The 15017-nt window shown below is 40.9% G+C and overlaps 1 protein-coding gene and 2 non-coding genes across 5 annotated transcripts; all 3 read left to right on the forward strand.

The window, feature by feature from the left end:
• On the forward strand, nt 905-977 carry TRNAR-ACG. The gene has a single exon. It is a non-coding gene; the product is annotated as a tRNA-Arg (tRNA).
• TRNAV-CAC lies at nt 1643-1715 on the forward strand. The gene has a single exon. It is a non-coding gene; the product is annotated as a tRNA-Val (tRNA).
• LOC102179149 (high mobility group nucleosome-binding domain-containing protein 4) lies at nt 1858-9516 on the forward strand. 3 transcript variants are annotated; one of them, XM_018038548.1, is made up of 3 exons: nt 1992-2101; nt 3685-3804; nt 7775-9516. In XM_018038548.1, the coding sequence occupies exon 3, from the start codon at nt 7840-7842 to the stop codon at nt 8110-8112; it is 273 nt and encodes a 90-aa protein (XP_017894037.1). In that variant the 5' UTR covers nt 1992-2101; nt 3685-3804; nt 7775-7839; the 3' UTR covers nt 8113-9516. The 3 variants fall into 3 exon arrangements, with proteins under 3 accessions (XP_017894038.1, XP_017894037.1, XP_005696789.1); XM_018038549.1 differs by lacking the exon at nt 3685-3804 and having other exon boundaries at nt 1858-2101; XM_005696732.3 differs by lacking the exons at nt 1992-2101; nt 3685-3804 and adding an exon at nt 6141-6176.

Raw genomic sequence — 15017 nt, forward strand, 5'->3', positions numbered from 1 at the left:
CAGAAGAAGAATGCTAGACTGTTACTGCCTTGATCTTATCATATACCTCTGCCTGACTGTGTAACTTCTCCCTATTCACCACGGAAGGAGGGGCGGGGCACAGTTCTTGAGGCCCCTAGCCTATTGTGTTCCCCCTTTGCCTGGCAAAGAAGTGAAGCCACTCTTTCCTTCTCCTCCATGACTCCCTCCGTATTTCTGTTCAGCATGGGTGCACAGAGAGCCAAGATTTTGGCATCACAAAGGCTTCCAGTTTCCTAGGGAGTAACAGCCAAAGTCCAGACAAGGGCGTACAAGGCCCGAGGTTATCTGCCCGAGGTCTCCTACCCATCTCTGCCCAGCACTGGCCTCCTAGACATTGCTGAAACGTCTCAAGTACGCTCCCACCTCCAGGATTTTGCCCTGGAGATTTCCACAGTTCCAGATGGCTCTTTTCCTAGATACCCATATTTATCGTTCACCCCTTTCCCTGATGGACTTTTAAATTCTCTTTCCGTTTCTCTTTTTACCTCTAAGTGCTTATCACGATTATTTCATTTATTGAGTGTTTTAATACCGTCTTAGCTACGTCCATGCAGTCTTCGTGAAGTCAAAGATCACAACTTGTTTTCTTCAGTCGTCTTTCCAGTGCCTTGAATGGTAATATTGGTTGAATGAATGAATGAATGGATGGAGAGGTGATTTGGGTACAGAGAGGGTGCAAGGTTCGGTACAGACATCCTGAGAAAGGAGCACAGACTCTGGAGCACCTGCAGACGAAGAGGCCGCCAGAGAGTTCACGCTCTGCAGTCTGAACTAGTCAAGAAAACGCGGCTTTCAGGCCCAGGAGCAGACTCCAAAAAGTGGAAATGTGCCGCCGCCTAGTTTCTGATGAAAGCAGGTCCGCCTCCCTACCACCCACGTGCGGGGGCCAGTGGCGCAATGGATAACGCGTCTGACTACGGATCAGAAGATTCCAGGTTCGACTCCTGGCTGGCTCGTAGTGCGCATCCTCACTTTTCCTTCTTTACCTCTGCTGACCATTGAGAACTGAGTGGAGTTAGAAAATCCACTGCAAAAAAAGAAAGAAAGAAAATCCACTGCAACGTGAAGTTTCAAGTTCCACTACCTGTAAGTCTCAGCAACGAGAAGGACCCGCTTTTGACCACAACTGGGGTCAAAACTCCTTTGCAGAGCAAATTCCGCATCCGACCATGCGGTGGCGACAGCCAAAGCCGAACAGAGCACTGTGCCTGGGCTCGGTGACACGCCCAGCCCCGCCAGTCCATTTTGACTGAAAGATGGGTTTGAGGTAACCTAGTAAGGCAAGAGAAAGAAATTAAAATCCAGAAGTTCAGATTGAAAAGTAATAGTGAGGGCTGGGGGAAGAGAAATAAGAGTGAAGGGGTTGAAGTCTCTTTTTCTCCCCCATCCGGTCATTTCCAGAATAAGAATGTATTAAGAATTTGGGTTCAGATCTGTATGCTGCAGGGGCTTGGTTTGCGCATCTAATTGGCCTCTCTAATTTGGGAGAGTAGTAGAAGAACCACTCGCGTATTAACAATGCACAATTGCAAGGATAACGATGAGAAATCGGGAGAGGAGGAGGAAATAGGAGTCTGTTTTTAGCAGAAAGGATCTGCTGAGGAAGCTGTTTTTCCAAGATGTTTCCGTAGTGTAGTGGTTATCACGTTCGCCTCACACGCGAAAGGTCCCCGGTTCGAAACCGGGCGGAAACAACCGTTTTCCTTAGCGACCCTGGCTCGCCTTTATAATTTAAGACAGTTAAAAATCTTCACACCTCCTTTTCTTATTTCTCTCGCCCCAGGCCGTGGTGCTGAGGCCACGCTGCTCAGGGTGGGTCGGGAGCCCGCGGCGCCGGAAGCGGACACTCGCTCCGAGCGGGGGAGAGCCGGCGGGTCCCCCGCTCTGCGAGGCTACCCGAAGCCCGCAGCCCCGGAAGCGCATCCTTGCCTTGACTTGCCTTCCTGTTCCCGGCAGCGCCCAGCTCCGGGCGTCTCTTCGCCAGCCTGCGGTCCGCGACGGCCTTGCCTCAGCCCCGGGCACCGGCGCTGCAGGCCGGCAGCTGGGAGTCCCGCGCCCCTTGGACGGCCGCGAGACTCGGGTGAGTACCCGGGGAGCCTGAGCCTGCGTCTCCGGAAAACCGGGGTAATCCCGCTGCCCTCCGTAGATTGGCGACCCTTCTGCAATCTGGCCCTTGTGATAGGGTGACCTCGGGCCCCCGACAGCCCCACCTTGCCTTCCACTCTCCAGAACAGCTGCCGTGGCTCTCCTGGGCTTCAAGTGTTAATTTTTGGGAAAAGCGGAATCCGGGAGGTGAAGGTTAGAGAGATCTCAGGTCCTTCAGGGATGAGAGGTCCCCTCACGGAGACAGTAGGGCAGAAAAAAAGGGAGGCGAGAAGGGGATTTGAAAACCTTGGGCCAGCAGGGCTGTGGGCTAGGCTGCCCTGGCCTGGACTCTTTCTCAGCGCCCTTCCCCAGCTTACGAGGCCTCACCACTGAGAACCCCCTCCTAAAGGAGACGCCGAAGGACTGAGTCTGCCTCCACTTTGCCCTTTGCCTGTCAACAAGAAAAAAGACCCCAAAGTTAAGAAATGGGCCAGCTGTGGATACTCCGTATTGCTTTGAAGCTTGAGAAGTCACTGGCAGCACTTGTTTAAAACCAGGATTTGTGCCCTGGGGTCTGGCTTCTTAACTCTGTTTGTGACATGACCTGCTTCCATGTTAAGTGAATCAATCAAACGCTTTTCTGGGAAAGAAGTCGTGCTATAATACCAAATAGCCTTGGGTATACCCTCAGGGTCTTCTTAGATGAATTAATATCATTATTGTTACTATTTCTAACAGTTAGCCAAGCCTAGTCTCTCAGATCACATTGTTCCAGGTTCCCTCAAATGACTAATATGAACATGATGTTTTTATGGCCTTGAGACAAGAAAGGACAATCCTTACCTAATGAACTGTTGTGAACTGTTTTTTTTTTTTTTCTTCCTTACGTTTTTTAACAGGCAATGTGTATAGGCATCCCTTTCCCAGCCCTATTACTCCTCCATTTTCATACCTTCTCTGGAAGACCCATGCTTTTATCATCTTGTAATAGTTTCTCTTGTTAGCAAGACAGTAAGTTTGGCAGGTGCTCAGTGCAAACTTATCTAAGACATTTTCACTTAAAATCCCCTCTACACTACTCAGAAATACAGGTGAGTTAATGTGGTGCCTTGTGAGGAACAAGGGCTTCAAGTGCCGAGAAGGTGATGAGGATTCATCCTCTCCATCTTTCCCTGATGCTGAGGAGCAGGAGTCCTTTAGCAGGGAAGCTGAGTGTACCCCAAGCCAGCGTGCTGCAGATGGGTCACAGTTTGTCTGGAAGCTTATGGCTCTCTCCTTCTCTTCAAATCAGGTGTGTTCTGACAAGATCCAGCGGTAGCCCTACCCTTTTAAACACTCTGCCCTTTCTTACCTTCACCTACTAGCCCTCCCTTCCTCCCCCAGTCTCTCTCACTTAACCTCATATGGAAGTTCAGTCTGCCCACCTTGGAATGTGGAGAACAAATAGGCCTTGGAGAGTGACACTGTGTGACCTCTTGCTCCTGTAGTGTACCGCACCTTGAATAGGATCGTTTCATTTATTTATACTGTATTCTTTATTGTCTCTTTCCTAAGCTTGGTGTTGTAACCATTTTCCAGGTCTTCCCTCCAACCCCAAGGCACTATCTTGCCATAAGTAAGAGGCGGAGAGAAGAGAGTGGCCTTCTGACTTTGGATTGAAACCAGAACCCAAGTTAGAACAAACTTCCTAGAACCCAGGTCAGGAACAAGCAAAGAAGCAAAAGGCTGCTGCTAAAATGTGCCTTTGCTGGGGATGGTGTGGGGTGCATATGGGATGAGGTGGGATTTGGTCCTCAGATAGTAGAGACAGGCTCATGATGAAAGAGAAAAAAAAAAAGCATGGAAAAAAGATTTTGAGAGCTGGGCAAAACATCAGAATTAATCTAATACAAGATATGTCATGAGTCACTGAGGCCTTTACACTCTTTTCCTCCTGTACTTGTTTGTTAGGACTGCCATAACAAAACATCACAGACTGAATATCTTGAACCACAGACATTTATTTTCTCACAGTCCTGGAAGCTGGGAGTCCAAGATCAAGGTGGCAGCAGGTTCAGCTTCTTCTGAGACCTCTCTCTCTTTGACTTGCAGATGGCATCTTCTTGCTATATCCTCACGTGGTCCTCTCTGTTTGTATTATCTGTGTCCAGATATCCAATATGACAGTCATTGGATTAAGACCCACCCATATAAATTCATTTTACTTATTCATCTCTTTAAAGGCCCCATCTCCCAATACAGTCACAGTCTGAGGTACTGAGGGTTAAGACTTCAACCTATGAATTCGGTTGGAGGGGTGGACAAATTCAGCCCATTTCTGGGGACAGAGATTGATGTATTTTATATGTTATTGACACAGTTTGGGGAATTCCCAGAAGTTAACTATGCGGAAGATTTTAATACACCTTCATCTCATCTTACTAACCATTTGTATATTTTTATTGCAGAAGAAAAACATCATTTGCTTTTTATTTCTCTATTAGTCTTTTTTTAAAAGCTGTTTCTGTCAGTATATTTAAACATCATAGGTCTTTTTCTAATATATAAGAAAAAAAAACACAAATCTTCATAGCTAAGAAAAGGATTTTAAAAAAAGGATATTCCCTACCCCCCGCCTTAAGGCTACTGAGATACCTTTCCACATCATAAAACAAGCAATTTGGTTAAATGAAGGGTTAAATTGAGATTTTCTCAAGAATTTCAGTCCAGTTCTTTACAATATGAATTCCAATGATTCAGAACTTTCACAAACTTGTTCTGTTGTCTGTTAATAAAATTTTGCCATGAGAAGTGTTATTTTAACAAAAGGGAATTGTTAGATTCCTAAAGCTTTTTAAATTGTTGCCATGTCTTGGGAAAACAACCTCAGAATCTGTCTTGATAATTTCTTGCCTCGTTAATACTATTGAAAGTCCTATGTCTGTATTCCCAAAAGTTATATTACTTTAAAAATTTATCTGCCACACTTGAAGCTAAAATCATATTGTACATTAACTATATTTCAGTTAAAAATTTTTTAAGTAAAAACAAAAACTTAGAAAAGATTTATCTGCCAATTTTTAAACTTAGAAAAGATTTATCTGCCAATTTTTCTTTTTATTCACATGCATGATGGAATATTTATAGTCCTGTGACTTGTATATTTTATCACCTAGCAAATTCTTTCTTTCTTTTTTAATTCTTAAAATGTTTTTGTTTAACTTTAACTGGTAGACTTTATTTCTTTAGAAAAGTTTTAGGTTTAGCAGAAAGAGAGTTCCCATATATTTTCTCTCTCTCTCTACCTCCATTATTAACAGCTTGCGTTGGTGTGGTATGTTTGTTACAATGGATGAGCCAATATTTATACATTATATTAACTAATTATTATAATTATTGTTTATATTAAGGTTCATGCTTTGTATGTAGTTCTGTGGGTTTTCTCTGATGTGTAATGTCATTATCCAACATTACAGTTAGTAGCATGCAGAATAGTTTCATTGCCCTAAAAAATTCCCTGTACTCTACCTCAAGTAATTTATTTTAAATTAATACATGCGGTGAGAGCCTTTGCCTCCTGACCTCCTTGGACTTCATGAAAATGACATAACGTTTATCCTGCCAGTTTTTTCATTATTTGTGCATTTATCTCCTATATTTGTAAGGTCAGTCACTGGTTCTCCTGATAAACTTCCTAAGTGCGAGTTTCAATGATGTAATCCATATTCATATACTCAGATCCAGAATCCAGCTTGTGGCCTGTTTTTCTTGAATTTATCTTTGTCGTCACTTGCTGTGTTTGGGCCTTTGACATGTGGTGATCCTGGTTCCTCTGCTTGGGATGGATTTCAAGGGATCTAACATGAAGACTGAGCCTAGGAAACAGACTGTGAGCATTCCCAGGACAGGACATGGGCTAAGAAACAAACTGGAGTGAGATGGAAGGAGAATGACTTGCCATACCTCATGGACCATATCCTGCCAGGCTCCTCTGTCCTGGGATTTCCCAGGCAACGATACTGGAGTGGGTTGCCATTTCCTTCTCCAGGGGATCTTCCCGACCCAGGGATCAAACTGGCGTCTCCTTCATTGTAAGCAGATCTTTACCACTAAGCCTCTTTATTTTAACTCATTTCTCTCTCTGTTCCACAAGAAGGAAGGAAAAGGACAAAATTTCCAGAAATTCTAGTCATAGTGAAAAAATAGTAATTTGATGTTTTAGCACCATTTACAGGTGGTCACTTGACTTTGTTAGCCAGGAAATATAAAAATCAAATCTAAGTTTGCTCAAAAAAATCTAAGTTTACTCAAGGACCATGTTTGCCCACTCTATCTAGATGGTGAGATCCAGCAAAAGTACCATACAAAACTCTGGAGCAATTTACATAAAACATAATTTTTTTCTTAAAATATTAAGGAGTAAGGCAGGGCATAGGGTTACAGAATTCCCCAGGTAACATTTTCAAGGATGGGACACAAGGATGAGTAGCTAATCTTGGCCTAAAGCTTTAAAAAATATCCAAAGTGTTTGAATACCAGCCATGGGCCCAAGTCCTAATTATTGAGACTCAAAATAAATCATTTCTATTCTGTGTGACCTTGAATCTGTGCTCTGGGCTACCCACCTTTTTTAAGTGGCTTTTATTCTTGAGCAAACACATAAAATTACTCTGTAAAATATAGAGAATAATGGTGTATTACTCATGTTTCATTCCCCACCCTCTTCTAGTTTAAGGGAAAGAACTCCCCCCGCCTCCTCCGGCCCCCAGCACCCCCCCCCCCCGCCCTTATTTCTGGATGAACACCATCCTTTTCTCAGCTGCCTTTGAGGTGACTACTGTTTTTATTTTTATATTTATCCCTTGCTCTTTTTAGTTTTACTGCATAGAAAAAGTCATTTAGTTTTACACTTAGAAATGGATCTATACTGTAGATCCATTTTGCAACTCTGTTTTTTTGCCCAACATTGTGTTCTTGAGATTCATCTGTGTTTTTGCATGTAGCGGTAGTCTATTCATTTCTACTGCTGAATAGTATTCCCTTGTGCAGATATTACCAAAATGTATTTATTCTATTGAAGGACACTGGGTGCTTTTAGGTTCTTTAAATTACAGTGTTGCTATGAACATTCTTGTAGGGGTCTTGTTTGCACACCTTCAAGAATTCCTCCAAGTAAACACCTAGAGGTGAAATTGCTTTAAATAATGCCACACACTAATTTACACACATATGAACACACACCCTAGAAGTGTATGCATTTTAATTGTTCTACATCTGCTGAGCCCTTAATATTGTCAGACAGTTTACCAATTTGATGGATATGAAATGTTACATCCTTTGATTTTTGTATTCATTCCCATATTACTAATGAAGTTGACGTTTTTCTTTGCTTATTCACCATTCATGCTTTTTCTAAGAAGTACTTATTAATACTTTTGCCCATTGTTTTTAAATTTTCCTTTCATCCTTTTCTCGTGGATCTGTAGGAATTCTTTACATAGTCTGGACTCTAATCCTTTGTCAGTTATATGTATTATGAAGATCTTTCCCCAGCTTGTAACTTAACTTTTTTACACATCTTTTTGCTATATAAATTACAAATTGTAATATAGTTAAAATGTGAATTTTAATGTAGTTAAATTTGTCAGTCTTTTTCTTTATGACTTACACTTTTTGTGTCTTGTCAAAGAAATCTTTCTAGGAACAGTGAGAAAGACAGAAGAACCCCTTGGGCTGCCAAGCGCTGCTGCCACCATGCCCAAGAGAAAGGCAAAAGGAGATGCTAAAGGCGACAAAGGGAAGGTGAAGGATGAGCCGCAGAGGAGATCAGCACGGTTGTCTGCTAAACCTGCCCTTCCAAAACCAGAGCCCAGGCCAAAAAAGGCCCCTGCAAAGAAGGGAGAGAAGCTGGCCAAAGGGAGAAAGGGGAAAGCAGAAGTCGGCAAGGATGGGAACAACCCTGAGAAAAACCGAGATGCCTCTACAGTCCAGTCACAGAAAGCAGAAGGCACTGGGGATGCTAAATGAAGTGTACCTTTTTGATAGCTCTGTACTTCTAGTGACTCTACTGTTTGAAATACTATTTTTAAATCAAATTTTATAAAAATGTAGATTTTTTTTTTTTTTAAGTTATGTTCTTAGCACACGAGATACTTCATTGTTGTCTTTTTGTGGAAAGGGCAAATAACCACTAGTAGAATGTTTCAGAAGCTGGATTGAAATGGGGGGAAATAGAAGTATCTGTCCTCGTATTTGAAGATTATTCTTGGTTCCCGGGAGAGGTTCTCTGACATTCACGCATGTCAGCCACTATGGCTCAGAAGCCTTACTGTGTGGAGAAAAAGTACTTCATGTCCTCCTTTCTTGATGTCATCAGCACATTCTTGACTTCCTGAAACCAGGAGTCATGATACGGCCTTGACACTCCTAGAATCAGCTGCATCAGGTAACAATTCTCAAGCTTTCTGGTGATGACATCAAGATGGTGTTGCTCAGAAGAACCAGGATTCCTGTTTGTAGTTTGTGGATCATCTCATTAATAATCCTGGAATTTTTAGTTCCTTTCCTCCATGTCAGAGTTGACCTGTGAAAATTTCTTAAATGCCTCATGTGAATAATCACCCTTTTTGAAAATTTTTCCTGTTTATTGTAGCAACAGACTTTGTTGACTTCGGAGAGGTGAGTTTGAAAGTTGTAAGATGTTATGGAATGTCACCCATGTCCTGCTGGAAATAACTATTTTTGAAAAGTCTCTTATAAAGCTGGATACAAGTTAGCTCCGTGGTAAGGGAGTGATCATTTCCTACTCAAAAGTCATAAAGCTACTCTTTACTGCCTTTAAAAAGTTTTATAGTTTGCCTTTTACATTTGTCTTTAGTCCTCTCTGAACTGATTTTTACAAAAACATGAGATAGTAATTCAGTATGTTTTTTTCCATATGGTAAGTGGTTGTTCCAACACCATTTTCTGAAAAGTTCATCCTTTCCCCAATGGTCTGTAACACTGACTCTTCTCATAAATCAAGTTTCTTTGTGTGGAGGGGTGGGGGAGTCTGTTGATGGTTTCTGTTCTGACTCACTGGTCAATTTGTCTAACCTTGCGGCAGTACTATACAATCCTGAGTATTACCACTTTAGAAAAAGGTCTTGATCTCTCAGGACAATTCCACCTCCACCTTCAACATCAACAAACTTTTCTTCCTTGGAGTATCTTGGCTATTCTAAGCCAATTACTTTTCTATACAACTTCTAGAATTAGATTGACAAGTTCCAAATCAAACAGATGAAAAGTTGAAATTTTTATTGGATTTGTATTGAATGTATAGATTAATTATAATATTGAGTCTTCCAATTCATGAACATGATATAATTCTCCATTTATTTTGACTTTTAAAATATCTTTCAATAAAGTTTTATAATTTCCTCCGTTAAATGTTTTATTTTGTTAATATTTCTTAGGGACAGTACCGTGTTGGATGCTACCTTTATATAGTATATTTTTAGTTACTACATTTTCTGCTTTCAGCTGAAGTTGATTTATCAGCCTTTCTAAACCCATATCTGTATATTCTTTTGGGCTTTCTACATAGGTAACCATACATTCTTTTTGTTTTGTTTTGTTTCTTTACAGTCGTTAAGTCTTTCCTTTTTCTAGTTTTAGGCATTGTTCAAGTGCTGGGAGTACAGCAGTGAACAAAACAAAGTCTGCTTTCACCAAGCTGATATTCTAGTGGGGGAAGGTGTAGAAAATACACAAATTTATGTGATGGAGTGCTTTAAATAAACAAGTATAAGTGGGTTCTATTTAGATAGGGTGGTTGGAGAAGTCCTCTCTGATGAGATGACATTTGAGCAGAGCTTCTAATGAAGTAAAGGAATAAGAGATGTGTCTCTGAGGGGAAAGCATTCCAGCAGAGGGAAAATCAAATGCAGAGATGAGATGAAAATGTGTTTGGTGTGCCGAGGAAGAACAAAGAGGCAGAAGTGACCGAATTGGAGTGAGGGTGGGTAAAAGTGATAGTTGATAGGATTGCAGAGATAGTGAGAGGCCAGAAAATGGAAGACTCTCCACATTGTCATTTTTCTCTGAAAATGATGGAATGTGATTACATTTCTGAATAGGGAATCTACACAATCTAAGTTATATGTGTGTGTGTGTGTGTGTGTGTGTGTGTGTGACTGATGCATGGGCAGTAGGGTGTAAGGAGTTGAAGGAGGAAAACCAGTTAGATGGCTGTCCCAACTGAATTGCTGGAAATTCTACTCTATCATGCTGTATTACTATCCTGTCTCTGTTCAACTATTCCCACCCCGTTTTATTTGGTATATTACAAATATGTGTAATATACCATATTGGTATATGTGGTTTTCTCTTTGCCAAACCACAGAACAGTATCAAAGATCAATATTCCTTGTTGTCAAGAATCCAAAATCAAATTCAAGAAAGTCATCACTGTGTGTTTGTTGTGATAATCCCACAGAAGGAAGGCCCTGACCCTTGTTGCCAGAGGGTACACTTTGAGGCATTTTGACACCTAAGCAGCGAAATTAAAACAGAAGTTAGTCAACAGTAATAAGATATTTCTCATTAAGTGCTTATTGTTTTCCAGACACTGTTCTGCTCAGTGATTTACATGTATAATTTTATTTCCATGACTATATGACTTGAATCATATTACTATCCCCATTTTAGCATTTAGTGAGACTGAGGCAAACAAATTAAATAATTTGCCCTGAGGTCATACAGTGAGTAAAATCCAGATTAAGACCCAGGTGTATAACTCCAGGATCTAGAAGGCTCCTCGTTAAAAAGATCACTGGTAACCCAACCTCAAAGGTAATCCATCCAAAAGAATAATTTGGTGTTTCTGATTAAGGAATTTCCCCAGATACCATTAGGAAAAAAATCAAATGTAAGTAACAATATTCTACAAGCTAAACAGCTGTAATTTCCAATGAAGACTAGTAATGCAAGGACAATTTGAAAGGGGGAAAGTAGCCATAGGAATTCAGAATTTTAGTTTATCTCTAGCAACATAAAGCTAGAAAGGATACTATTTCTGTACAAGGAGGAGAATTTTTTAGACAAATATTTCTGAAGTGGAGAAGAACAAATTAGGAATTACAAAGTAGCCTTTAAACCTCTCTTGCCCGCTCCTGATCCACTTAGCATTCTTATCTGTAAATTCATAAATTAACATCCTGGTTTATTAATACTTCGAGAATTTGGGTGTCTGACGGGAAACAGACTGAGGAATCCAGCGTTTTCAATAATAAAATTTCTGACCATCAAAAATGAGGCATTAGTCCTGGAAGAGTTGCAAAGAAGAGGGAGGGAAACTTACTTTCCGGGTCTGCTCTTGTTCTCTCAACACAGTCGTAGTGCTCCTTGGAAAATGTAGGTCATTCCTCTCCAGGCCCTGCCACGCCTTCCACCCAGGGTCATACAAACATGGTACTTTAACTGCCCCAAGAGGAGGACTTGAACCCTGACGTCCTTGCCTCTTCACCTCTTCTTGAGGCCGCAAAGCCGGGACACACCTCTGAGCAAACCCAGGCCGCACGGAGGTCCCCGCTGCTCGGTCGCCTCGCTCAGACCCCGCTGGAGTGCATCCTCAAACCGGGAAGTTTTTTTCCCTGGATTGCTCCTCACACTCTTTCGCAGACCTTCGGCCTTCCGGTCCCGAGCTCCAACCTCGAGTTCCCTCCAGTGAAGTCTGGGCCAAAGGCATTGCCAGCACTAGGAGGTCGCCGCTGGTGCGGGGCTTCATAGGTGCCTGGGAGCCCTCAGGCCTCCTGCTGAAACCAACGAAGCCCTTCACAAATTACATTTTAAAAAGCATTAAAATAGGATAACAAAGAAAAGCAGTTATACTACAGAAAAAGCTATCAAACAAAATAATTTACTGTATATCAGTGTGTACTTTTTCAGTTCAGTTCAGTTCAGTTCAGTCGCCCAATCGTGTCCAACTCTTTGTGACCCCATGGACTGCAGCACGCCAGGCTTCCCTGTCCATCACCAACTCCCAGAGCTTGCTCAAACTCATGTCCATCAAGTCCGTGATGCCATCCAACCATCTCATCCTCTGTCATGCCGTTCTCCTCCCGCCTTCAATCATTCCCAGCATCAGGGTCTTTTCTAAATTGTCAGTTCTTCGCATCAGGTGGCCAAAGTATTGGAGCTTCAGCTTCAGTCCTTCCAATGAATATTCAGACTGATTTCCTTTAGGATGGACTTGCAGTTGAAGGGACTCTCAAGAGTCTTCTCCAACACCACAGTTCAAAAGCATCAGTTCTTCGGCCCTCAGCTTTCTTTATAGTCCAACTCTCACATCCATACAAGACTACTGGGAAAACCATAGATTTGACTAGACAGATCTTTGTTGGCAAAGTAATGTTTCTGCTTTTTAATACGCTGTCAGGTTGGTCATAGCTTTTCTTCCAAGGAGAAGAAATTAATTTCATGGCTGTGGTCATCATCTGGAGTGATTTTGGAGCCCAAAAAGCCTGTCACTGTTTCCACTCTTTCCCCATCTATTTGCCATGAATTGATGGGACCAGATGCCATGATCTTTGTTTTTTGAATGTTGAGTTTTAAGCAGCTTTTTCACTCTCCTTTTTCACTTTCATTAAGAGGCTTTTCAATTGCTCTTTGCTTTCTGCCATAAGGGTGGTGTCATCTGCATATCTGAGGTTGCTGATATTTCTCCCAGCAATCTGGATTCCACCTATTAAATATTAATCACCAAGACCCATCTATGACTACTGTAACTTTGAAAGAGTTAAGTATGAGATATCTGTAACATACTTTGTATCTCAAGTATGGGATATGGAAATGTAACAGTTCTTCTGCTCTATAGTTCTTCTGACTGTAATTTGTTGCCTACATTCATCCACGAAGGATATGCAAGATTTCAGTTAGAGGTTATGGGTTTAAAAGTTGTAATTTTTCTTTCCTATCCAAGTTCACCAGTCCCCAAGTTAAGAAACCCAGCAAAAATGCTTAACACAGTACCTGGCACTTTGAAAGTCCCATCACACGTGTAGAGATTAGTACTTTTATTATTACTTTGTCACATCTGTTCAAATTTCTTTTAGGTGACCATGATGAAGTTAACCACATGAAATCTTGAAAGAACACAAAGATAAATGTTCAAGCCACTAATTTAGTCATTAAAAAAATTATTGAGGTATAACAGACATACAGTATTGTATTTGTTTCAGATGTACAACATAATGATTCACTATTTGTATACATTATGAAATGATCACTACAATAAGCCTAGTTAGCATCCACTACCTAACAGTTACAATTTTTTTTTCTTATGACACTTTTGAGATTTACTTTCTCAGCAACTTTCAAATATATAAGGAAGTGTTATTAACTAAATTGATTTTATTTAATAACATATTCCCTTTTCCAGGAGATCTTTCCAACCCAGGCATGGAACCCATGTCTTCCACATTGCAGGTGGATTCTTTACTGCTGAGCAACTGGGAAAACCAATAACTAAATATATATAACATATTTAGCTATATATTCATTTAGATATGAGTGCTAAAAAGTGCTGTCTGCACACTCTAACTGAGTGTGGTATAAAGGAAAGGAAAACTTGAATTTGGTGCTTGTAGGAAGTGTAGGGTTCGCAAAGTGAAAAAGAGAGAAGACGATATGCTTTTAAAGATTAAATGTCTTGCTTTATCCAGCAATATATTTAGAGCTTTGATTATGTGCCAAGGCTAAAAGACAGGCCCAAGGGCCTTGCCTTCACCAGAGAATGATGGTATTCAATTTCCAGAGACATAGAAAAAGCTCACCCATCTGAAAAGAAGAGTAGAAAAAAGCAAAAGTGAAAAGTTCCAAAGTTTGACACCTTAGTTTCTAAACCATTCATCCTTGCAAGGAAAAACTCAGAGGCTGCTTTGCACAAAGGATTTAGCTCTAAGCATGACCTTTGATGAAAAGACCTAGAGAGTGCCCATGTCTTTCCACAACCCTGTAGCCACAAGTTGAGATTAGATGAAGCATAAGAGTAAAGAAACAGGTTGGAGAGAAATTCAGTCAGTCTCCTACACATGAACGAGTTTGGTTCTGAGAGCGTATTTGTTAAGTCTAGTTTGTTAAGTCCAAAAAAGTTAGCCTAGGTACCCAGCTAATACAATCGGCTACATAGTACTATACTATAATAGGTTTCTAACACCTTTCACACAAAAAATAAAACATTTTTAATCTTATAGTACAGTACCTTAACCAGTGGAACTACCTCAAGGTACCTAGGCTTTGAGTGAAGGATGCAGGTTTTGACTGGTAAAGCAAATGATTAGAATTACTTTTTTTAAAATATATTTTTAAATTGAAGTCTCCATGGCTGAGCGATAAAGAATCTGCCCACAGTGTGGGAAATGCTGGTCTGATCCCTGGGCTGGGAAGATCCCCTGGAGAAGGGAATGTCAACTCACCTCAATATTCTTGCCTGGAAAACACCATGGACAGAGGAGCCTGATGGGTTACAGTCTGCAGGATCACAAAGAGTCAGATGTGACTGAACACACACACACACACACACACATAGTTAATTTACAATAGCATATAAGTATCAGGTATACAATATAGTGACTCATAATTTTTAAAGATAATACTCTATAGTTATCATAAAACATTGACTATATCTTCTGTGCTGTACAGTATATCCTTGTAGCTTATTTATCTTATACATAATAGTTTGCACCTCTTAATCCTCTACCTAGAAGTCATTTGATTTTAAGTGCTTGAAGATATACCGGCTAATGGGGACAGGTTTAGAGATCAAGAGAATAGTACAGAGTGGAGATATAGTTTGTCTGTATATAATTTAATACAGTGTCATTTTATAACTAACATATAAACTGCTCACTTCCTGGAACTGGAGTAACATTCTTGGCAAGTCTGTCAAT

The sequence above is a fragment of the Capra hircus genome, chromosome 23, assembly GCF_001704415.2.
Source record: "Capra hircus breed San Clemente chromosome 23, ASM170441v1, whole genome shotgun sequence".
Taxonomy (NCBI): domain Eukaryota; kingdom Metazoa; phylum Chordata; class Mammalia; order Artiodactyla; family Bovidae; genus Capra; species Capra hircus.

What these genes read in the sequence shown, in the direction of transcription:
- LOC102179149 (XM_018038549.1), top strand. Translation starts at nt 7,840, where the DNA reads ATGCCCAAGAGAAAGGCAAAAGGAGATGCTAAAGGCGACAAAGGGAAG.